We start from the raw sequence: 23,351 nt of genomic DNA, 5'->3' as shown, positions 1-23,351 counted from the left end.
GCGGGCTGAGGCGGGCTGGGCCGGGCTGAGGCGGGCTGGGCCGGGCTGAGGCGGGCTGAGGCGGGCTGAGCCGGGCTGAGGCGGGCTGAGGCGGGCTGGGCCGTGCTGAGGCGGGCTGAGCCGGGCTGAGGCGGGCGGCCCGCGCCCTGCCCCGCTCCCGCTGCCAGGCAGCGCCGGGCACGGCGGAGGGAGCGCGGCCCAGCACGGAACCCCTCCGCCTGGGGAAGCGCAACCCGTGACCGAACACCGCCCGTCAGCTGCACCAAGTGCCGCAGCCGCTCTTTGCACACACAGCTGCGCGCAGAGTCCCTCCCTCGGCAGCCCATTCCAAGGGGAAGGGCGCGCCCGCAGCTGCCAGGAGCCGACATGGCCGCGCGGGGGCCCGGCGGAGCGGGGCGGCCTCGCGGGAACGGCGCCGCCTCTCGCGCGGCTCGGGCAGCGCGCGGTTTTTGTTCTCGCGAGGCGGGCGGTGAGGCGGCGCGCGCGGGAGCGGGGCCATGCCCGCTCGGCACTCGGGCAGCGGTGAGGGGCGGCGGGGCACGGCCGGGGCGCGGCCCGGGGCACCGCCGGTGACCGCGCCTGACAGCCCCTTGATCGTTGCAGAACCGCTGGGAGCCGAGATGGGGGAGCAGGCAGAAGCGGCGGTGATCACGCCGGCCATGCTGAAGGAAGAGGAGCAGCTGGAGGCGGCGGGGCTGGAGGAGGAGCGGCAGATGCTGGAGGAGGTGAGGGGCGGCCGGGGTCCCCGCGGCCTGCCCGCTCTGTCGGGGCGCCTGGGGGCCGGGGCCCTGCAGCTCCTTGGGTTGCAAAACAAACAAACGTGAGGGGCTGATAAAGGCCGTGCTGTGGTGTGTAAGCGCCTTGTGATCATCCAGAAGGGGCCTTAATTTTTGTTTTTAAAGGCTAGCGGTGAACTCCTGCTCTTAGGGAGAAGCCTTCTGTTCTTTATATGGATTGAAATTCGCGGAGGGAAGATTACGTCTTTAAGTCTGTCGTTCTGAGTCTAAAAATGTGAGGTATAATGCCTATAAAGTGAGCTGATTTCAAAAAGGGCATTAAGTTCGTCTGTTTTGAATTTCTGTTTGAAACATTAAAGACAAAACTTTTCTGTTTTTTTTTCTCCAAGTGTACATAGCACTTATTTCCCTCTTGGGTTAAAGCAAGCTCACCAGCCGAGCGGCCTGAGTAGAGTTCTGCAGATCCTTTCCAGAATAAACCTGGTTACGCGTTTATTTCAGTAGCAGGTACAGTTTGTGCAGAAGTGATGGAGCAGTCTAGCTGAGAAAGCCCAACTAACAAGGACCGGGCTTATGCCAGCCCCTGTCTTGGTCTGCGCTCCCTCCTGCTCTTCCCTGCACACAGCTGAGCGGGAGCTGCCTGTGACCTGGCACTGATGCCAGGAGAGGCGAAGCGTGAGCAGACCGGGAGGCGATGTTGGGTTTGTGTACCTTGGTTTGCCTGTGTTACAGGAAATACACACTGCTCCGGGGAAATGTACCTCCCACCGCAAGTGATGTCATCGCTACGATGCTTCATTTCCCCCTTGCTGAGCGTGTTTTGGAGCCTTGATGTTAAGCACTAGTTGATGGTAACCAGTCTGTTTTGGAGTGAGAACACGAGAGCATGGTGCTTCTAGACCCGTGCTGATCCCTTATACAGTATTCTGTATAACACGATAATTTGTGTTGTGTTTCAGACATAAGGAAATAGAAGCTTGAAAGTACTGTTCTCCTGAATGCTTTTTGGGGAATTGTATTCTAAGGAATCACAGAATGGTTTGGGTTGAAAGGGACCTTACAGATCTGGAGATGTTCAAGGAACTATATAATAGAGAAATTAGGTGATGGGGTTTTTTTCCCCCATCTTAAGAACTGGCACATTATTCTAAGGGCCTGAAAAGTACCAGTCTGTAAGGCCTGGAACTAATTTTGATTACTCTTTTTTCCTTACTCTAAGACAAGTTAGGATTTATAAAGGTAAATGCACTATTTTGTGCTACTCTAGTTAGAAAAGAATATCGATTCTCCCAGAAGTCTCATAATATTCTGTGTTGCAAACAGTAAGTGATGATGTAGCATGTTGGAGCTTCAGGTATTCCTTGATTAGCCTAAAAATTTGGATGTAATACTTCTGGAAGATAAAGAGGAAACCCTTGTAGAGCACATTTTCTCATTGCACAGGAGCTATTGAGAAGAAGACTTAAAATTTTAGTTTCTTTCACAAGGATAACTTCTGTAACGATACTGAAAGGGATTTTTTGTATTCTCCATTTCTTGAGAACCCACAGGACTTACCTCTAGCAGGAATATAGCTCCACTGTCCTGTATGCTTTATCACCTTTTCCCTGTGCAGAGGCCAGTCAGACCAAGGGATTTACTCCTGCAGTTACCACAGGCTTACTGGGGGCAGCTTCTGTGTTTCCTATGCTTGTCACTTCGGCAAACCCCCTGCCAGGTGATCTGTACAGCAGTTAAGCAAAGGAGTTGTCAGTTCTTTTTGAGGGTTAATGGTGAAATACCACTGTGCAAATATGTGTGAATGTAGTGTGGTGACCAAGAGTGGCAAGGTTTTGACCTTTTCAATCAAAAAGGGGAAAAAACCCCTGTCTTAAGGCTTTAAGGCTTGAGTCAAAAGGCACAGTGAGATGTCATTAAAGTGCTGTTCATCTTTGATTTTTCTTTTTTCCTCTTGAAATTTTTGAAGTTGGTGGAGGAAACAGTCCTTCAGTTTGACCAAATAAGAATGCTGTGTTCACTCCTATAAAAAGTGAGCAATAGCAGTTTGCTGAAAAAGTAGGTTAGTTTTAGTTATATTCTCTCTTGGCATTGCCATCAAGAGTTGATCTTTCTGAGCTCAGATACTTGTCATCTGAAGGTAAAAACCTGGAGTGGGGAGAGCAGAAGAAAGAAAACCAAGAATACAATCTCTCTCCTAGAGAAATTGTGGGAATACATCTTCCTCTCTTAAAAGAACAGGGTGATTGCTAGCTGGTTGGAATTACTTGGAGAAAATCGAGTTTTGATTTCTGGAGGGACATTCTCCTCCTTTTCAGTGTCTCACAGTTTGTCCCATGGTTCAGGAAATATCCCATTTCCTTACCAATTAGTGTATTTAGTTTCAGAAGAGTCCCTTGTTTTTCTGTGTCTCAGCGTGCCCTTCCCATTGTGTTTCTTTTGAAGGCAGTGACATAGATAAGCATCTTGTAAAGCTCTGCATCTTGCCTCTCTGGGTTTCTCTTGGAGATGCTAATTTAAAACTGTTCACTCTCTACAACTACTATAGACAGGTGAGAGGAGGGTCTGCCTCTTCATCTGGGTAACAAGCAATAAAACAAGAGGAAACGTCCTCAAGTTGAGCCAGGGGAAATTTAATGGGACATTCTTGGAAAATTTTCTTCACTGAAGGGGTGATCAAGCACTGAGACACTGCCCGGAGAAGCAGTGGAAGCAGCACTCAAAAAGCCAGACATGTCGCACTTCTGAGGCATCCTTAGTTCAGTGGTTTAGTGGTAACTTGGCAGTGCTGCTTAATGCTTGGGCTCCATGATCTTGGGTCTTTTCCAAACGAAATGATTCTGTGACTTGTTTGGTATCTCGGTTTTACAGGCAATGTTAGATGAATGCAGAAGGGTGAATGGGGGTGTCTTGATATGAGTTTTAAAGAGTAATTTGCAAACTTCTAAATGCACAGCCCTGACTAATTCAGCAGCAGTTGCTTTTAAAAGCATGTGTGGATTTTGTAAGCAAAGTGATACTGTTTTCATAGTGGCAATTGACTTGAGCTATGTAAAACCGTGTGACAGTTTTGTAGCTGTCTGTATATCTGGTTCTTTATGAGAAACTAACTTGGTGTAAATGTACATGAAGGGATATAATAATACTAGGGAACCCGTTCTGAAATTTGTCAGGTAGGGTTTTTTCCCTCAAAAATTTTGCAGACTATAAATAAACTGAGATTTCATTTTGCTTTGTAGTTGAGGCATCTGGATCCTTGAATGCCATGTGCTGCTGTACTGGGGGTGTGTACGGTGCATGTGCAAGTGAATGCAACCCTCAGTTACTTCAGCCTTACAGCACTTCACAGCTACGTGAGAGTCCATAGTCACAAATCACAGAGTATGATGGCTGAAGGGAAATGGGTCTGTGTGTGAGACACTTCAGAGTTAATGCTTTTAACACAAGCAGTGGTTTTTCAGTACAGTCACAGTTGTATCTGTCAATGATTGACATGTCTTTTTGTTGGCCAGGCTCGCTCTTCTTGGGACAGGGAATCAAATGAAATGCGCTATAAGAGGCTTCAACATTTGCTTGAAAAAAGCAACATCTATTCCAAATTCTTGCTAACCAAAATGGAACAGCAGCAACTAGAGGTAGGTGTGTTCTTGTCTGCAGTGGGAATTCTTAAGGTGCTGTCTGTTTAGGGTTTTTTTCCATCCAACTGTTTGCAGTAAAAATGTTTTTAAGATTGCATTAATAACATTAAAATCTACTGGAACCTAGTGCACAGGAATGACATGATGCTTTATGTAGTGTCCAGAATTTATTCTATAAATTGAAAGATGAATCGGACATGGAAGAACATGAATTATAACTTAAAGTCACAGTGTAAAGATGGCATTGATGCCTTTACAGTTCTTTTGGCCTGAATGCAAAGAAACCAGAGTAAGTATTTCAAATAAGAACTGAAGTTTAAGGGAGCTAGAAAAGATGGAGGGAGGATAGAAGGTCCAAAGAACTGACAAGTAGGAAGTTGAGTAGCCTGTTTGTATTATTAACTGAAAGCTGAGGATGAGGTGTGCCTTCAGGATGCTAACTTAGACCTCCCTCAAACAAATTGATAAATTACAGTGACCTGAGGCCATGCTGTTGCCAAACAAGGGTTTCCATAAAACAGTGTTACGGGTCTTCTTTTTTTTTTTTAAACCATGGGCTGCTGAGTTCATACCTAGCTTTGTCTTGAGTTTTTTAACTGGATGTTTATGGACAAGCTTGCAAGATTTTATACTTGAGAGAGAGGGGAAAGCAGGAAAAGATTAAGAACAACAACATTTTCCATAAAGGGACACTGCAGGATAGACTGCAGGAACCTCCTCTTCAAAATACTTCTCTAATTGAACAGTCAGCTCAAATTCATGGTTACTGTGTTGCTAGAATGTGTATTTCAGTACTAAATCTTGCTCCATCTGATAGATACCAAGGTCTTCTACTCTTTCTTCAGGATCCTTTTCCTTTAATAAAAAGCAAAAATGGTAGATGAAATGAAAATCTTAAGTTCTTCAAGACATGAAAGCGGTTCTTTGTTAAAGACATGCTAGGCTACTTACACTGCTCTCTGTTCTGCAGTGAATATGTAGTATGTATAAGTTGGATAAATGGAAGACTTACTGCAGTAGATTTAATCTTCAGGAGTTTGCAATTGGGAATATTTTTGTTGAAATCTTTCTAAATTACTGTATTTAAGTGTTTAAAATACTTACTGACAAGCAATTTAGAGCAGTGGCACTTTCTTGTCCAAATTTAGTTTTATTGTTTTAAACTACATCAGAACAAACTTGGTGGGGTTGCAAAAACAGTCTACAGAGTACATGGAACTCGGAATTAGCAATGTAATCTATCTCTTCTGTAGCAGACAGTACTCTTGTGGGTCTTATGGAAAGGTAAGAATTGCATGTGTGGTTTTTATTTTGTTTAGGAGCAGAGGAGGAAAGAGAAGTTAGAAAGAAAGAGAGAGATGATGTTAAAATCTGCCAAGGTAAGATTAAGTAGCTACTTCATGCAACTTTCTAAATAAAAGTCTGAGAATTACAATGTTTGTTTTGACCAAGGTAAGTAAAATAAGTAAGTTTGATTGTCCAGTATTTGACTTGCAGGTTCTATGTAATATACCATATCTATTTTAACTGTAGTAAGACTGTTTAAAAGTGCTTAAAAATTGTATACCATGACAGTCATTTTTAGGGGAGGTTTTTGACTAGTTATTATTAGAGAAAATGGTTTCAATTTGTCTTGAGGAGTTTTTTGTTTTAGCAATAATGGCTTTGTTCAGCCAAAATAGTGAATAAGTTATAAGAAAAAAAGCAAGAAAAATTTTTTCTGTGTTTTTGAAAACTGTTTAGTAGTAGAAATGTTTCCAGAATCTTTCAAAGGTAATGGTAGGAGTCTGATTACATCCTTTTATCTGTGTTGTGATAGTTAAGGATGCATAAGATGATGAACCTCATTCTGTGGTTATTTTCTAGGGTCAAAACCCTGTTGATGGCAAAGAGGAGAAATCAGGTAATGTATTAGGCTTTGCCTCTTTTTCAGTACTGGTGTGTTTGATTTCCTCAATGTTCGATGCATTGTATAAACTCAAATATTATCTTACAGGTGCAAAAAAGAAGAGAGGAAGAGAAGATGGGACATACAACATATCAGAAATCATGTCCAAAGAGGTATGCCCTAACTATAAATGGGTTGTCTGGATTTCTGTAGTACTTTTAATGGGTGAGCCAATTTCTGTGACGTGTGTATTTTAGAGCACTCCATTCTCACACATTGCTACCAGATATTATCAGCCATCAGTAGTCTGTGAGCAAAGATGTATCTAACAAGCAGTGTTGTTTGTTTTTTCAAGTCTTTAAGGAGGCAAGCTGTGAAGCCTACCGTTGCCAATTGAATTTTCAGCTACCCTTTGTCATTGAAATGAATTACCTGGTGTGTTTTAGAGTCACTTGTATGATTAATGATTTTGTATGTTAAGCTTTTTAAAGTATATCCAGATTGAAAGATGAATGAAGAGATTACATGAAATACAAATTACAGTAGTCTCTAAGGTTGAAAAGCACATGAGCATGTTTGTTTTATTTTTCCTGTTTGTTTCCAGGAAATATTATCAGCGGCAAAAAAAAGTAAAGTGGAAAATCAGGTATGTTGACACATTATTGCAGTTTAAGAGTGCTAAGCCCAAAGGGAAGGAGGGCTTTTTATATTTTGTAGTGTATTCCTAAAGTTTACCTCTAAATAAACATCTTTGCTAGTTATTGAAGTCCTGAATTAAAGTTTAGAAAAGTGGTATAAATGAATGCACTTAAATACTTATTTCAGAAATCCAAGGTGAAAACTTTTGTTTTTCTAAAAACTGAGTTTGAAGGTATTTATAGATTGCTAGTAGCTTCAGAAATAAAGGAAATAGGAATTTATTAGAAAATATTTGTGTTGGTGCTTAAGACTTTAAACCAGTAATTTTTAAGCAGTCAAGTGCAGAGATAACAGGTGAGGTCTCTTTTTTGCTTCTGTAGTTCCAGAGCTGCATGCACAGTGTGAATTGCTTCCTAACGTTAGAGCAGCTTACAGAAAGGAAAGTCCTTCTGCTTACAGAAGGGAAATTGCTGCATTGAATGCCAGCCTCTATGAGGAAGGTTTTAAGTCTGTTTATGGGTAGAAAATTAAGACAAATACCTTCAGTAGCTGTCACTGCTCTTGAATTCTAAAGTAGAACAAAGTCTACTCTTGAGTGGACAGTTGACTCAAAAGAAATCTTTGTGTCAGAGACTGAGTTACTTCACTGCACATTAAAGCTAGTGTAAATTGGGAAGAAGTATGTCTTAGTAGGCTTTGATGTACATTCCACTTATCACATGCTCTTTGACCTTCCTTCTGTAGGATGAAAGCTCTACTGACAACCTGCATCCAGAAGACCTGCAGAAAAATGGAGACTCAAACAGTGTCATTAAGGACAGGTTGTGTCAAGCTGTACGACAAAGTGCCAAGCACTTTCTTGATCCAGTGCGAAAATTTAACGGACAACCAGTGCCTTTTCAGCAGCCAAAGATTTTTACTGGTGGTGTAATGAGGTGGTACCAAGTGGAGGGCATGGAGTGGCTAAGGGTATGGATGCAATTGAATTTAATCAGAATTGCTTCTGATTGGAAACTGGTGTGGAGGGGAAAACATATTGGAAGTCTATGATCATAGTTAGTACAGGGAAGGTGAAGAGGAGAGAGTTATGATCTTTCATGGTACAAGAATCTGGTGTTATGAAAAAGTTGTCAAGCAGCAAACAAAATGTTTCAGTGTGGGAAGAATATTGGTGATTTTAAGCCTTTTTTAATAGACTTTCTGGCAGGTGTTCTCCATCTTTCCTTTTTCCGTCTATTTTCTTACTCAACTCAACCTTTCCTTACAAAGAGTTTGTGAAAGCAGGGCTATACATCCTACTGAGAGACAGTCTTGTTTCTCTCAAGCGCTTCAATACCTAGCCCAAAGGTATTCAAAGACCTGTTACCTTTGCAGGTTTGACACAGATGAATTTTCATTCTCTGTATCTTGGAGTCTTAACTAGTAATATTAGCACAGTGTGTTAAAAATGCTGTGTCTTTAGCTTCTGAAATAGATAGGAGCTTGACATCAAAATTACCCACATCCGTTTTTAACTCTACCTGTTTCAATATGCAAGCCAAATTAAAAAATTTATAAGAATCAAAACTAATTTTAATTCTGCTACTGATCTAATATTTCTCTCAGATATTTTCATTCTGTTTTTCCTCCCTACAAGCATACACAATCTGTTTCAACATGCTTAGACTCACCCCTCAAGTGAGTGCCGCTGAACTTGCTCACTCACTTCTGTTACTGGAAAGTGCCTAGTGAAGACAGGCCTCTTCCGAAGGGAAAACCATTTTCCTTCATTGGGCCTTCAGTTATAATAATCTTTTTATGTATCTTTATTGAACAGTAGAGAGTGCAAAGAGCAATTCTGTGTCTTTCTGTTTTTTTGTGAGAGGTTGCTCTGCTCTTTGCCAGAGTAGGCAGTGTCTGCACAAAGGACTTTGGCTGGAGCAGGTGGCTGTGTTGGCCAGGAAGTATACCTTTTTCTTGTGGTGAGGTAGCTACATGAGCTCCATGCCTACAGAAGCTTCTTGAATAGATAGCACTGAAAAGTCAGCACAGTAATTTGGTCTTTTGGAAAGCAGAGCTAAGTGAAGTTTCAGAGCTGGGATGAGTAAAACCTTGGGTAATGCGAGCTGTACTTGCAGTTAAAGTGCCTTCTGGTGCAACACTAAATTATGTACTTTCCTTTGATATTCTGTTTTTTGTGCCCTTGTCAGGCACTTAGTTGGCTAGGAGTGCATACATCTACATGAGAATATTCAGCATTTACAAGATGCTTGTATTTATTTTTATAATAGAATCATCTTCATCTGTAATATAAAGTGGGCCTAGTAGAGAGTTTCCACAGATGTTGCATTCCTCAAAATCTTTGTTTTTCCAAATGTGTGTTGATTATTTTGCATTTACTTTTTTTTTTTTCATATGCAGATGCTTTGGGAAAATGGTATTAATGGCATTTTAGCTGATGAAATGGGGCTGGGGAAGACAATCCAGTGTATTGCAACAATAGCACTGATGGTGGAGCGAGGGGTCCCTGGTCCATTCTTAGTATGTGGTCCTTTGTCTACTCTTCCAAATTGGATGTCTGAATTCAAGAGATTTACTCCAGAGGTAAAAGAAATTAAGACTTTTATTCTTCTTCCTTAGGTTTAAAAGCACAAATTGTTTAATTTCTATTAAAATTCTTTGTCTTGAAGCTTTCTCTATATAGAACATAATTTTAATTGTAGTTGTTTATGTGGTTACTGTAAACTGTGCTGTGACTTGTTATGTATTTAGAGCCTTCTTATAAGAGATCTTGGTATTTCTACTGTTCTCCCATTAGCTTAAAATGGGCATCATAATCCTGACTTGTAATCTCTTTTTTTACAGATTCCACTAATGCTCTATCACGGAACTCAGCAGGAGCGTCGCAAACTGGTTCGTAAAATACGCGGAAGACAAGGATCACTGCAAATCTACCCTGTGGTCATCACTTCCTTTGAAATAGCAATGCGAGACAGAGCTGCCCTGCAGGTACCCAAGTTCTCTTCGCTCCGAGACTGTGTTGTGCCTCAATACTGATAGCAGTGCTTTTGAACACAGTAAAAAACCCCACATGTTGCCTGTACAATAAGTTTCATACTGTAGCATGTATATTGGCATTCATTTCTGTTTCCTTGGTAGTAGTAGCTCTGCAGTTTAATGCTTAAGTTCTTCAAACAACATTGTTCTAAAAGCAGATGCTTAGAGCATACCTGCTCTTTTTCTTACTGTCCTGTAGGTGATGGTTAAGGATGTTTAGAGCAAGAGCCATACTTAGTGTATAAATATTGTTGTTAGCATCACAGTGGTTGTTTCAGCAAGATGGGTTTCTTGCAGAAGTTCTGTTTTAACCACCTAAGCTTTCTAAAAGGTAGTCACATGAAACAGATGTGTGGCATTAACTGTTTGGGCTTAGTTCTATTAGTTTGGCAAAGTGAAAAACAGTAAATAGAACCTTTGTAACAGGCAGAATCAAACAGTGCTTGTCTTATTATTGCTTCTTAATTAATCTGACACCTGTTTTGATGGAATAAAGCTAAAATTTACTGAAATATCCTTTGTTTTCATAGAACTGCTACTGGAAGTACCTCATAGTAGATGAAGGTCACAGGATTAAAAATATGAACTGCCGCCTTATCAGAGAATTGAAACGATTTAATGCAGACAATAAACTCCTGTTGACTGGCACCCCCCTGCAAAACAACTTGGCAGAGCTTTGGTCATTGCTTAACTTCCTATTGCCTGATGTTTTTGATGATTTGAAAAGGTAGGTTGCAGTCTGATGTTTGTGTTTGAGTATTATTATGACTCTTTAATTATTAAACTTCTCAGCATGTGAAGAGTTGTTTTATGGCATAGTTGTAATCCAGTATGATTATTTGGTGGCAAAGGCTTTGAAATGTGTCTTGCCTTACACTTAGTAGTTTCAGAAAGGAAGGAATTAATTGTTGTCTCCCTAGATAGTGGAAGCTCAGCTGTGAGCAAAGACATGAACATTGGCGGTGAGAGATGTTTGCTTTATCACAAATACCTGGTGCTGCTTTTTGGAGATTCTCAAAGGTGTTTGATGAAGCTTTGTGAGGCTGGCAGACACAGGACCCACAGATCCTTTTCTGCAGCAGTAGGGGGTCAGGTGGAAGAGCCCTGCCAAAAGAGTGTTTTGAGTAATTTTTGGAAAAAGCTATAACCTAGATAGGATATAACAGATGATAATGAATATTCCAACTAGTACAAATATTTTTACACATCACACAAAACCTCCGGCTTCTGAATTGATGGGTATATTTCAAAAATTCCTCTGATACACCTTCTCTTCGTGATAGATGTGAGTGCTTTTTTTTTTTTTAATCACAGGATAAGAGAAGAATTGATACTTCATGGCTATTATTCTTAATTATTTTAGTAAGATTTTTTTTCCCTTTATTTTTATAGCTTTGAATCCTGGTTTGATATTACCAGCATTACAGAAACTGCTGAAGATATTATTGCTAAAGAAAGGGAGCAAAACATCTTGCATATGCTGCATCAGGTTTTCATTTATCCTTCATTTTGTATTTTTTATAATATAGTTGTAACATTGATCATTCATGTCATGAAGTGTGTCAAAATCTTTGTTTGTGATGCTGAATTCTGGTCTGAGGCTTTCATTGTGGCAGTTATGGACTTCCTGAGACTTTTAGGGTGTTCTTTTCAACCTTTGCAGCACTTACAAATGCTAAAGGAACAATGTATCTCTTTCATAGCCACTCATTTTTATTCTTGGAGCTGAATTGAGTTTAGTCAAACTTAATTGCAGTTATAGACTTCAGTTCACCAAGAGATTTAATCAGTGTATTTATTTTTTTAAAAGGTAACTTTGAGGGAACTTATGTAACTTTTAGGTGTTGAGCAGAATACCTTTTGACAAACTAGTTATATAATATGGCTGTCTTCAAATTAACACTTAAAGCTCTGTCTTTAAGAGAGTGTGTGGAAGTAAATGCTTACAGACCTATCATTTTTCCATTATAAGCTGCTAGTGAGGGATCTAAATTGTGTCTTCTATGTATAATTGTTGATGATAATTTATTTATTTTGGTTAAAGGCTTTGGACGTTTTCAGAAAAACATGATTTAAGAAATATAACAAACAAAATGGGCAGTTTTGTATTAAGATTGCTTTCAGTTACTGGAATTTGTGAGAAAGGTCTGTAACAGTTACTGCTGTACCCCTACTAAGCACTTCAGAATTTTTAAATATTAAGGGGTGTGTTTCAACACATTAGTACCAGAATGTGCATGAAAATATTGAGTAGGCATAAGTATTAAAAAACTAAATATCTGTGCAAATTAACGCTCGTGCTTTAAATTGGCAAAATAGCATTACATCAGTAGGCCTGCTTCTGTGTTGTCTTGTTTTCTTTGTTTTAAACTAGCTGTGTTGACAGCTTTGAGTAATTGTAGTATCTGCTCACCATTTCAGATTCTGACACCATTCCTACTGAGAAGGCTGAAATCAGATGTTGCTCTTGAGGTGCCTCCTAAACGAGAAGTTGTGGTGTATGCGCCGCTGTCAAAGAAGCAGGAAACTTTCTATACTGCCATTGTCAATCGCACCATTAGGAAACTGTTTGGGAATACTGAGGTGTGTGCTGATGAGGATGTTAGGAACGTGCTTGCTTGCAATAGTTTGTATGCAAAACCATATTGCTACTGCTTCATTACCGTTGTAACTAAACCTGCTTTTATTCTTAAATTTTTAGTCTGATCTATTTGTTATCTATTTCAATAGTGGCAGTTATGTGATAGGCCTGTGGCATAGAACTAAAATAATATAAGTGTAAATATGTTCTTGATTACTTGTAGCTTGGGAGGGAAGGAACACTGTTTTCATGGAGTTGACAGTGTCAGCTTAGAATCAGTAAGGTACGAATGTAGCTTTCTAAAATCAAACAGAAACTTTCAAAATCTACAGTTGTAGACCTTTGCAGTTTGGCTGCATGTTCTACCTAGCCAAAATTTAAGCTGGTGGGTCTAAATACATGTTGCATAATGCACATCACTGAGGCCTCTCTTGAGTTTTGAGAATTCTTGGATCAGCACAGGCCTTTGATTCTGAAGCTGGCTGCTGTTGATGGCAATGTTCTCATTTCCCACAGGAAGAAGTAGTTGAGTTGAGCTCTACAGGCCGACCAAAACGCCGTAGTCGGAAAGTGGTTGATTATTGTGAAGATCATAATGGTTCACCTGATGACTTGGAAAAATTAATTAGCAAAATGCAAGAGGAAGTAGAAAAAGAGAGGTGCCTGTATTGAAATTTTTATTTTCTTGTTGCACTGTCTCCCTCTTAGTTTGCTTCCAGTGCTTTGCTTACTGAAATAGATCAGGAAGAGTGGCATTTAGTGATTCACAATCGTTCAAGCTTTATGGTTTGTTTATTTGATTTTACCTGGTATTCACTGAGCCATGGTAGCAGTGATTATTGTACCATCACTCACTGGCTCATCCGAGTTACAGTTAACTTCAGGACACAATTGTGGTTTAACCCGAGGCAGCAGCCAAGCACCACACAGCTGCTCACTCACAACTCTGTCAATGGGGTTGGGGAAAGAATCAGAAGGGTAAAAGCTGGAAAACGTGGTTTGAGATGAAGATAGTTTAATAGGGAAGGCAAAAGCTGCACATGCAAGCAAAGCAAAACAAGGAATTAATTCACTGCTTCCCATGGGCAGGCAGATGTTGAGCCATCCACAGGAGAGAAGGGCCCCATCAAGCATAGCAGTTGATTGGAAAGACAAAACAGTGTCACTCCAAATGGCCTCCACTTTTCCTTCTGTTGATGGTTCTAAATTGGTTGCAAGTCCCTTGGGCATAAGGAGAATCTTCAGGTTGAAAAGTGTTTATTTTGCTAGATTTTTATTCTAGTCCAAGGTAGCCTGTGAGAACAGACAATTAAATCTATGTTTGTCTTAGATTTATGGTATGCATGGATCCCTTATGCTGGAGACAGTACTTACATGTAGAAGAGCTAAATAGCTGTATTCATTGTGACTCCTGCAATGTAGCCAAATTCAGGCATAGACAGACAGCTGATTCTGGAACATCTTGGGTATTGCTCCCCAGGAAATCTGACCCTGTGGTCTGGTGAGGGCTTGCTTCTGTTCCCTTTTCTGCTGGATGACTTGAACAAGTCAAATCCTGCTTCTGATTACTACTGACTGCTCTTTGATATTTTAAATCAATAATGGCAAACAGTTATTCCTTTGTTGCCAAGTGTGGCGCTCTAAAAAGTTTTGTCTGGTAATAGCTTTACAGACTATGAGGGATTTTGAGCATGTCACAGCATGTGACTCCATTGCTTGATTTTGTTGTAGGGTTTTTTTTCTCTCAAATATTTATAGCATAATAAGGGGACACTTCCAGTACTAATAAGATGTGTCTTTTCAAGGCCAGTGGTAGAAGTGAGCATTCCCATGGATTCCGAGGTGAACCTTAAACTGCAGAATATTATGATGTTATTGAGGAAGTGTTGTAATCACCCCTATCTTATTGAGTATCCTTTGGATCCTGCGACACAACAATTCAAGGTACGCATTTTAAAAGCACTAGAGAAACTTTATTCCAGGCATTAAAAAGCAATAGACTGGGAGCTGATGGCAGTAAAGAATGACCTTTGCAATGGATTTGGCACACGTCTCCTATTGAATTCCAGCAGTATACTGAATCATGATTTGAAACTTCCTGCAGCAGCAGTAGCAGGGACCTGTTCAGCTGCTGTGCCCATTCAGCCTTTGCACAGTGGTGCCGTGGTGTTCTTCATGTGACAGTGCTCTTCTGCTGGTGGAGAGTTACTCAGAGTTGCTGGCTTCCATTGACTCCAGGTGCTTTAGGGCTGCCTCAAGGTCTCCTTACCAGGGTTATTTTTCAAAACAAATGCTAACCCTGGTGAACTGTTCATAAAGTAAATTGTACACGCTGCCAGGAGGTGCAGTGATAGCATTTAAGTGTGAGTTGTTGAAGAACTGTACCAAATATAACAGTCATCTGCTCAGAGAATATAGTGTCCTTCCTCAAAAGGGAAGAAATCCAAGTTATATCACAAAGACTAGATGGTAGTTCAATCTACACAAAGCAGATGGAAATACAGGAAAGCGTGAAATAATTTGAATTGAAAGAATTTTAAAGAACTGGAAGTTGCTTGCACGTTCTTGTAGGTATGTGTAGTCATGTTTCCTACTTGGTGAGTGATAACAGAGCCTGCTGTACTCCAGGGTATGCTGTTGAAGTGTGTCAATGTAAAGTACATGCATAAAAAGCAGATTCCCCAGTCAGGGAGGTGAGGGAAAATTAGTGTGTTGAAAATGGAGACCATTTGACAGCTGACACCACCCACAGGAGTCAGTACTTGCTCAGGAGGATATATTCCTAATTACCACAATGGTTGCTGTATGTTTCAGACCTTAGAAGTTTCTATTTCCCTGCCCTTAGCCCATGGCAAGAATTAGATCTAGCAAGCTCTCCTGAAGAGAGGTTTAAGGCAGCAGTGGGAAAATAGCTGAGAACTTCTACCGCTGGCTGATGTGTCACAACTTGTTCAGCCTCTCTGTGTCCGGTAGGGGGAAGCCTTGTGTCTTAATTACAAACTGGGAAAGAAACAGCAGCACTATTCCATGAGGAAAAATTAACAACATGAGGGTTTCTCCTTCCAGAAATGGGGTGAAAACTCATTCCTTTAAAAAAATAATTATTTGGGCATATGAAATGGTGGAGTTCAATTTAGTTTCATTATGGTTTAAGTGATTCAGTGTTGTTTGCTTAAATTAACATTACTTCTAATAGTATGGCTTTTAGTTAAGAAAATGGTGCATGCTTGTTTCAGTGAGATTTCAGAGGGCTTTTGTTGATGCTTCTGAGATGGGGAAGCCATTGGTCTCCTTCCCTCCTAATATATGGTCCCCTCTTCCCTGTTCCAAGGTTGATGAAGATCTAGTAAAGAATTCAGGCAAGTTTCTCCTCTTGGACCGAATGCTTCCAGAACTTAAAAAGAGAGGACACAAGGTAAAGCTGAAGATTATTGGAGGGATGAGATACAGTCATCTCCTTAGGAACAAAAAATGTTATTAAGGAATCTTTCTGGTTTTGTAGGTCTTGTTGTTCTCACAAATGACTATGATGCTTGACATTTTGATGGATTACTGTTACCTGAGAAACTTCAAATTCAGTCGACTGGATGGCTCTATGTCGTACTCTCAGAGAGAAGAAAATGTAAGTACATGGGCATGCTGTGTGAGCACATTAGCAAATTCTGCTTTTGTCATGACACTGGGATATGATTTTGCACAGTACTTTGCCTTCAATAGGCAAAACAGATCTATGCCAAAATCAGTCTTCTGCCTTTGTATCTGCGGCTCAGAAACGCTGAAGCCGTAAAGTGTGCTGCTGACCATTACCTTGAGGTATGCCTAAAATGCAGTGCTTCTGAAAACCTCTCACTGCTTGTGTCGTATTTCCCGTGATCATCTTTTTAAACAGGTCTCATTAACCATTAGCCATGTTATGTTTGGTCCATGTACTTTTTTTAATAGATGAAATCTCTTCCAGATGCATCAATTTAATACTGATCCTGAAGTCTTCCTGTTCTTAGTGAGTACAAGAGCTGGAGGCCTGGGCATTAACTTAACTGCAGCAGACACAGTTATCATATATGACAGTGACTGGGTAAGTGGACAGATTGTGAACCTAGTGATAGGTGTCAAAAATGCTTTCTCTTGCTGCTTTTGATAATCAGTTATGAACCTGTTATGGTATAGACCATTTCTATAACTTTAATGAGGTACTATGTGAAGGCAATAGTAGCATGTTAGCATGTGCAAACATTTTGTTTGTGAAATAATACAGTCTCATTTGAAAAGTCCTGGGTTACTGAATACAACATTAGAGTTGGTTTCTGAGTTTGCCCGTGAGTTACCAAAAGCAGGAGGTTTTTTGTGTTGTCAATACATTTCCTTCTTTTTATTACTTAAATTTGAGTGTAAGTGGACCTTATATGGGTTCCCTGTTTACAACAGCTGCCATGTTAGTACCAGCTCCATGAATTTCCTCTGTCATTTGCCATATGTATTTTAGCTAGCTAGGATTCTGCTGCTCCTGTAAATCTGGAGACTGGGAAAAAGAGAGTTTGGGAAGGAAACTACTGAGGACCTCTGTATCTTCACTTTATTTTAGTAGACAATGCTGCTATTTTCAGCTTCAGAAATGGCTGAAAACTTTAAAATATCTTTTCTTATCCTCTAACAAAGAACCCCACCACAAACCTATAACCAAAATTATCATCTAAGTCTGTCATATTAACCATGTCCAACAGTAGAAAATTGCAGCACGTAGTGCAGAAGCAGTCCAAGCTGGTTGGGTTTCATTGCCTGTGCAGCTATAACAGCAGAGCTTGTCATGGACAAGCTTAAGAGTCAAGAGTGGTAGAGTTGTATAATACACATTTCTTCTGCTTCTGCACTGACTCTGTGCTCCCCATTAAAAATGCTGCGTGTGGTATGTCCTTTAAAAAAAGGATAATGGCATAACTAAATTGTTACTGGTTTATTTCTTTATCTGCTCAGAACCCCCAGTCAGACTTGCAGGCCCAGGACAGGTGTCACAGAATTGGTCAGACAAAGCCAGTAGTTGTTTATCGTCTTGTGACAGCAAACACAATTGACCAGACGATTGTGGAGAGAGCTGCTGCCAAGAGGAAGCTGGAGAAGCTCATTATCCATAAAAGTGAGTATCTTTCTCTTAGGACTTCATGTCAACATGTGTTGCTTCTTTAAATCTCAAGCTGTAACAGATTTCAGTATCCTGTTTGCCTCTGTCCAGTGTGTTATAACCACAGAAGTCCAGTCCTGTTCAAACAACTGGCCAGTGCTAAATAGAAAAATAGTCCTTGGGTTTATGTACAGAACAATGGTGATTCTTGTGGTGTTCTTGATTATATGGCTTGTCATACTCAAAAGTCTTTATAAAGTGATTGCTTTGAAGTGTCCCTTTTGGGGATGAGTTTTTCTTTTACAGATCTTGTAGGGATCCTGCTTTGCTTCTGTAGCTTTTGTGACATTTGGACTGTAGCTCCTTATATATAGCAATTTTCAAACATTAAGCTCACTTGCAGAATTGCAATTCTTACAGCTTGGCTGCTGAACAATAACTAGTTTGAGATCAAACTTCAGAGGAGGCTAAAAACTTCTCATCATTCTTCTATTCTCATATTGATGAGGAACAAAGCCTTTTCATGAGGGCAAAAAGGCCACACCTCTTTCTCCTGCACAGTCAGGCCTAAGCTGTGGTTTGCCTCTGGTTCTGGATGATGTTATCTTTGATAATTACTTTATCCAAGCATTAGCCTTTTTCTTTGTAATCTTTTGCACTGCAGTCTTGGTGTGACTGCCAGGGCTGCCTCTTTATAGACATGTTATTGACCAGGATACTTTCTTGGTTTGGTTTTTTAATGATTTGATAATGGTCCAAACTGAAGTTAAAACCCAAGCAGCAAGATGAGCACAGAATGGGATCTAATAGGTGACTGCCATGTACTAGGGCAGCACTGGAGACTGGGACTGCTTGTACTGGAAGGAAGAGAACTGTCAATGCCTTCAGTTTTGCAATAAGTTCAATATTTATCTTGGCATCTATGGGTGTACCACATGTAAATCTGGCAGCTTAGTAGGGGTGTCACTTCAGGAACCTTTGGATTCATTGTATAAATGTAAAGCTGATGTTATGGATCCTGTTATTGTGAATATCTAAAAAGTGTTGGAACTTAGGAGAAGCAAATGAGGAAGGAAAATCACACACTGGATTTTGTTACAAAACACAGGGGTTTTTTGTTTTGGTTTGGTTTTAATTTGTTTGTTTTTTGGTTTTGGGTTTGGGTTTTGTTGGGGTTTTTTGGTGTTGGTTTTTGGTGTTTTTTTTTTTTTTTTTCCTTTCCATCTTGTGCTTCTTGTGCTTCTGTTTCATTGAAGAAAGTTGCTTGAGAAGCTGTATTTTTCTTGCTATTATGGCATCTTGAGATCTGCGTGGCACTATTTGATACCATGTGGTTTGTGAAACTCTGAAAGCTAAAAGGGAGAGGCAGCATCACTAGTAATGCATGAAAGCACCTGGAGCATGTCTGTCAGTGCTGTAGATGTTAATGGGGGAGAGAATCCTATAGCTCAGACTCCTCTGGAACTTGAGTCTGATTTCCACTTCTCAGATAAACTGAGTTCTTGAAGGGAGATGGGAAAAGATGTAGGGAGGATTTCTGAAGGCAAGATACAGGAAGGAACATCAGTGTGATGAAAGGAATCAGTGAAGACAATAAAATGGGTACATATGTTGATAAAAACTGTGGAAACTTGGCACAGAACAGCAAGTCTTGCCAGTCTCCTTGGAATGTATAAGACCATGCTCAGCTTTGGTTAGGTAATACTCTTGTGTAATGTTTTTTACAGTTGGGCTGACATCCAGATTTGCTGTAAATAGGTGCTAGCACAGTCTCAAGCAAGCAGTCTGTGTCAGGGGTATTGCTTTGTCATGTCTGTCTGTTTCCTTATACTGAGGCTGCTCTCTCTGCAAACCACATCTTCCACATATTTCCTGTCTTGTGGTTAATACAACTTACTTTGTTTTAACCAGCTTACAATACAAAGGGAACAAACTTCAGCATCCACCATATAACTTTATTTACAATGTTTTTACTGTAAGTAGAACTAACGGCTTTTCTGCTCTCTGTGTTCATGTGGGCATGTTGGATTGGTGTTTTAATCAGTTCTGCATACTACATACATGTCTACATACATACACGTTATAGAAAGTGAAAGGCCTGCATGCAAACCTCCATGTACCTCTGTTAGTGTAAGGTGTGTTTATATGAGGACTAAAGCAATGAAACCTGGCATTAGTTTTGATATTCAACAGTAATTTGTTCTAGTCTCCGTGTGCTTTCTTAAAATGTATTCTTTCTACAGATCAGTTTAAAGGTGGCAAATCTGGTCTAGCACAGTCAAAAAGCTGCCTGGACCCTCAGGAATTGCTAGAATTACTGAAATCCAGAGACTATGAGAGGTATGCAGATTTCATATTTTCTTGGACCATGAGTTTGTTACTTGTAACTTGCAAGCAGCTGTCAAGAGCTCTCTTGTCTTACGAAGTGGTATGTGGATCTTCATAGAGGAAAGAGTGTCCTAGGGATTCTGCTACATGGGAAAAGTGACTTCTATGCAATGCTAACATGCTTTTGTCTTTATTGAGAGATTATTTCTTCTTTAACAGGGAGGTTAAAGGATCTAAAGAGAAAGTAATCAGTGATAAAGATCTAGAGTTACTTTTGGATAGAAGTGATCTTATTGGTAAGTCTGAGTTCTCATGTTTTCTTTATTCTGTTCATATAATAAATGAGTAAATTCATATTTTGTAAGAGTTCTTTGTATGTAGAAAGCTGCCGTAGCTTCATTTCCCTACAGCTGTGTTGTCCGTTTGACAAAGGACCCTTTGGTCCCTTTGTTGATATTTTCAATATGGTTTGCTGGAAAAGAAGTAACAGAACTTAGACAAAAGTATTCCAGAAAACCAGATTCAGGCACGCTGTGCCCTGAGCATATTGTGCATGACAAGCATAGATAAGGAGGTGTTCTGCAAAGCAGCTTTCAAGGAGAGTTGCTGTAATTGATCAAAATCAGGAAAGATTTATTCCAGCAAGCTTAAAAAATGTTCTTTGATGTTGTCATAATTCAAAATACATTTATCTGACATTTCTGGGGGAAAGAAGTCAAGTCTAACATTTGAAAGAAAGAAATCCAGCTTTTGAGAGTTCCCATGGCTTATCAGTGGATCGGCTATTTAGCAAAACACCCCAACCAAACCACAACTCTTTTCTGAGGTTGTCTGCAAATTGTGGTGCTTGATCAGGCCAAGATATTATTGAAAAACTTTTTAACTTTCCTGAGTGGAAAAATTCTTGTCCAGTTCATAGATCTGGAATGCTTTTGTATGATTAGTAGGTTTAGTATGCCTTGTTTCCCTCAACATCTTTAGCAGAACAAGACTCCAAGCACAGATACAGAAAAAAACAAAACAGTCATTACAGAATTTAGAAGTAAAAATTTTAGCCTTAAATAAGTATGCTATGTGTAGTTTACATAAAATTAATTTACCTTAGCAAACTTTTGCTATATTTTAGAAACTTTAGGAAAAAAAATTCAGGCATTGTTCTGTAAAAGTGCTTATTACAGGCAACTGGCTGATAATATAGAAAACTATTCTTGATGAATAATAATGTTTATATCTTTACGAGTTCAGACTGTGAAACAGTCTGATTTCTCTTTCAAGTTGAAGAAGGTGCTGTTTATCTTGTGTTGTTATTATTGTGCAACATATTTATCATGGTTGCTTTTTTTTCTTCTTTTTCTTCTTTGCTATGCTAATCAAAATTAATAAACTTGTCAAAATATTAATACAAAGATATTAGTCTGGCATCATATACTGAATTTTTGCTATAGCTAACTGCAGTTAGTGCTTTAGAAAGCAAAATTCCAGCTTCCACCCTTGTAAGCCATGATTATTAAATTTATATAAATATGATACTTTTTCATTAGCTTAATATTCACTGGAAGAGCAACAAAGTGATTGCAATTGCCAGAAAGCCAAGTTTGCAAGTCCTTGGATTTTTGGAAAGAATATTACATATCAGAGCTGTAATTTTATGTTTCTCCTGGTAATTTCACTAAATAGGTTTTCTGGGTGTTTTTTTCAGGAAAATGAGATTAGTTCAGGCAGATTTAGGACTGCTATTCTCCATTCAAATTTAGCCAGAGATGTTGGAATTTTTTCCTAGAAGCATACAGCTGAAAAATATTTGTGAATAAAAACTTCTAGTAGCCAGCTGTTGATGAAGGAGCAAAATGTTTTTATCAGCTTGTTCTCTAATTCTGCAAAATGGTTTTTTCAACTTGTTTTCCAAATCTGTTTTCTACTACACCTCTTATTGTTGACCTTTGATTTGTTTTAATCTTAGATCAAATGAAGGCCTCTGAAAAAATGAAAAAGGAAAAAATGGGTGTCTTCAAAGTCCTAGAAGAGTCATCAGAGTCCAATGCAGAATGTGTGTTTTAATATGCAAATGTGGCCTCTAAGTAGTCTTTCAGGTCTTCCAGAGATGTCACTTATGCTTGCTGTCCTCAATGCTGACTTTCCTCAAGGCCTTGTTCAAATCCCATGTGTTCTTCCAGGGAATTTTAACACTTTCTAGATTATAATGCAGGTGATAGTGGTAGCTTTAGTAGGCTTTCATAAAGAAAATGGGCATGTTTCACATTTGCAGCTAGTTCTTGTACTCAGTGGTATAAACTGGCAAATTTGTTTAAAAAAATCTTCCTGTGGAAGTCCTAAACCCCTGGTTTTTGGTTGGTTTTTTAAAAAAATATGGTGTCAATTATAGTATTATTTGGAAGGGACAGAACATGTACCTTTGCTAAAGCCTTTGTGTAGCTACTGTTTTTAACTTCTGAGAATTATTTTAATTAAATAAATATCTGTTTTGTTCTAAAAGTCTGTGGATTTTGGCTTCTTAAACAAGCAAAGCTGATCCATTAATTCACACTTTCCTACTTATTTAGCACATTAGTCAATGTCATACATTTAAAGAAAAACAAATTAACCCCACAAAACAGCTGTGGCACTTGGGGACATGATTTAGATGGATCAGCACTGCTGTCTCAAAAGTTCCAACCAATGATGACAGCTAACTCCTTTAGGTTAAATGCATGTGTAATATCCTTTACCTCTTGACTGCCCTTCTTTTCCCAGAAAGTGCTCCTTGGCTTTCACACACCCACATGGACACTGCAATTTCCCCTGCCAGAACACTTAGAGAGTGGCCAGAGAAAGGTAATGAAGGCAACTAACACCTCAGTGTCCTTGTAGCAAGGGGCCCAGAACTGCACACAGCACTGGATGAATCAGGCAGCTTCTAAACTTTCTCCTCTGGTTTGTGAAAATGTCGTTTAGGTGTCATTTAAAAGCTGCAGTCATGGAATTGCAGCTGGAGCTGTCACAGTTGCAGTTATGCTCATTAATATGGCATAGATAAGACAGGTAAAAACCCTCTACCAACTCAGACTTTAGAAACCAGTTTTCATTCACTTTGTGATCATAATTACTCTGTTGGCCTGACAGAGAAGGGAATCTTATAGTAGCAAGAGATATTCATACTTCCCTCCAAGGGAACAGATAAATCTGTTAATGAGTAAGCTGACTTTGATCTTTGCCTGGTGAAAGCCCTGTTTTGTTGGTAATTGCTGAAGACAAAAGTTTCTAATTTTTCTGTTCAGTTACTAATTACCTTGAGTAATACAAAGTCCAGCATGTGCCTCTCCTGGGGATGGCTGAACACCTGCCTGCCCAGGGGAAGGAGTGAATTAATTCCTTGTTCTTACCTTGTGTGTAT

At 39.8% G+C, this 23,351-nt stretch overlaps 1 protein-coding gene across 3 annotated transcripts; it reads left to right on the top strand.

Annotated features, from left to right (window-relative positions):
• The first annotated feature begins 86 nt into the window (after positions 1 to 86).
• Positions 87 to 22,453, top strand: HELLS (helicase, lymphoid specific). Of its 3 annotated transcripts, XM_064430580.1 has the most exons (22): positions 88 to 522; positions 604 to 725; positions 4,247 to 4,369; positions 5,692 to 5,751; positions 6,239 to 6,275; positions 6,369 to 6,433; positions 6,865 to 6,906; positions 7,644 to 7,868; positions 9,300 to 9,482; positions 9,744 to 9,887; positions 10,466 to 10,662; positions 11,328 to 11,424; positions 12,357 to 12,518; positions 13,033 to 13,175; positions 14,322 to 14,460; positions 15,848 to 15,931; positions 16,019 to 16,138; positions 16,475 to 16,591; positions 17,488 to 17,647; positions 19,876 to 19,972; positions 20,180 to 20,256; positions 21,921 to 22,453. In XM_064430580.1, exons 1-22 carry the CDS (start codon positions 498 to 500, stop codon positions 22,016 to 22,018), a joined length of 2,517 nt encoding a protein of 838 aa, XP_064286650.1. In that variant the 5' UTR covers positions 88 to 497; the 3' UTR covers positions 22,019 to 22,453. The 3 variants fall into 3 exon arrangements, with proteins under 3 accessions (XP_064286651.1, XP_064286650.1, XP_064286649.1); XM_064430579.1 differs by having other exon boundaries at positions 88 to 725; XM_064430581.1 differs by lacking the exons at positions 19,876 to 19,972; positions 20,180 to 20,256; positions 21,921 to 22,453 and adding an exon at positions 19,544 to 19,826 and having other exon boundaries at positions 87 to 725.
• Positions 22,454 to 23,351: the final 898 nt, after the last annotated feature.

This window comes from Passer domesticus, chromosome 8 (genome assembly GCF_036417665.1).
Source record: "Passer domesticus isolate bPasDom1 chromosome 8, bPasDom1.hap1, whole genome shotgun sequence".
Lineage (NCBI taxonomy): Eukaryota > Metazoa > Chordata > Aves > Passeriformes > Passeridae > Passer > Passer domesticus.
This window is presented reverse-complemented; position numbering and strand designations above follow the sequence as displayed.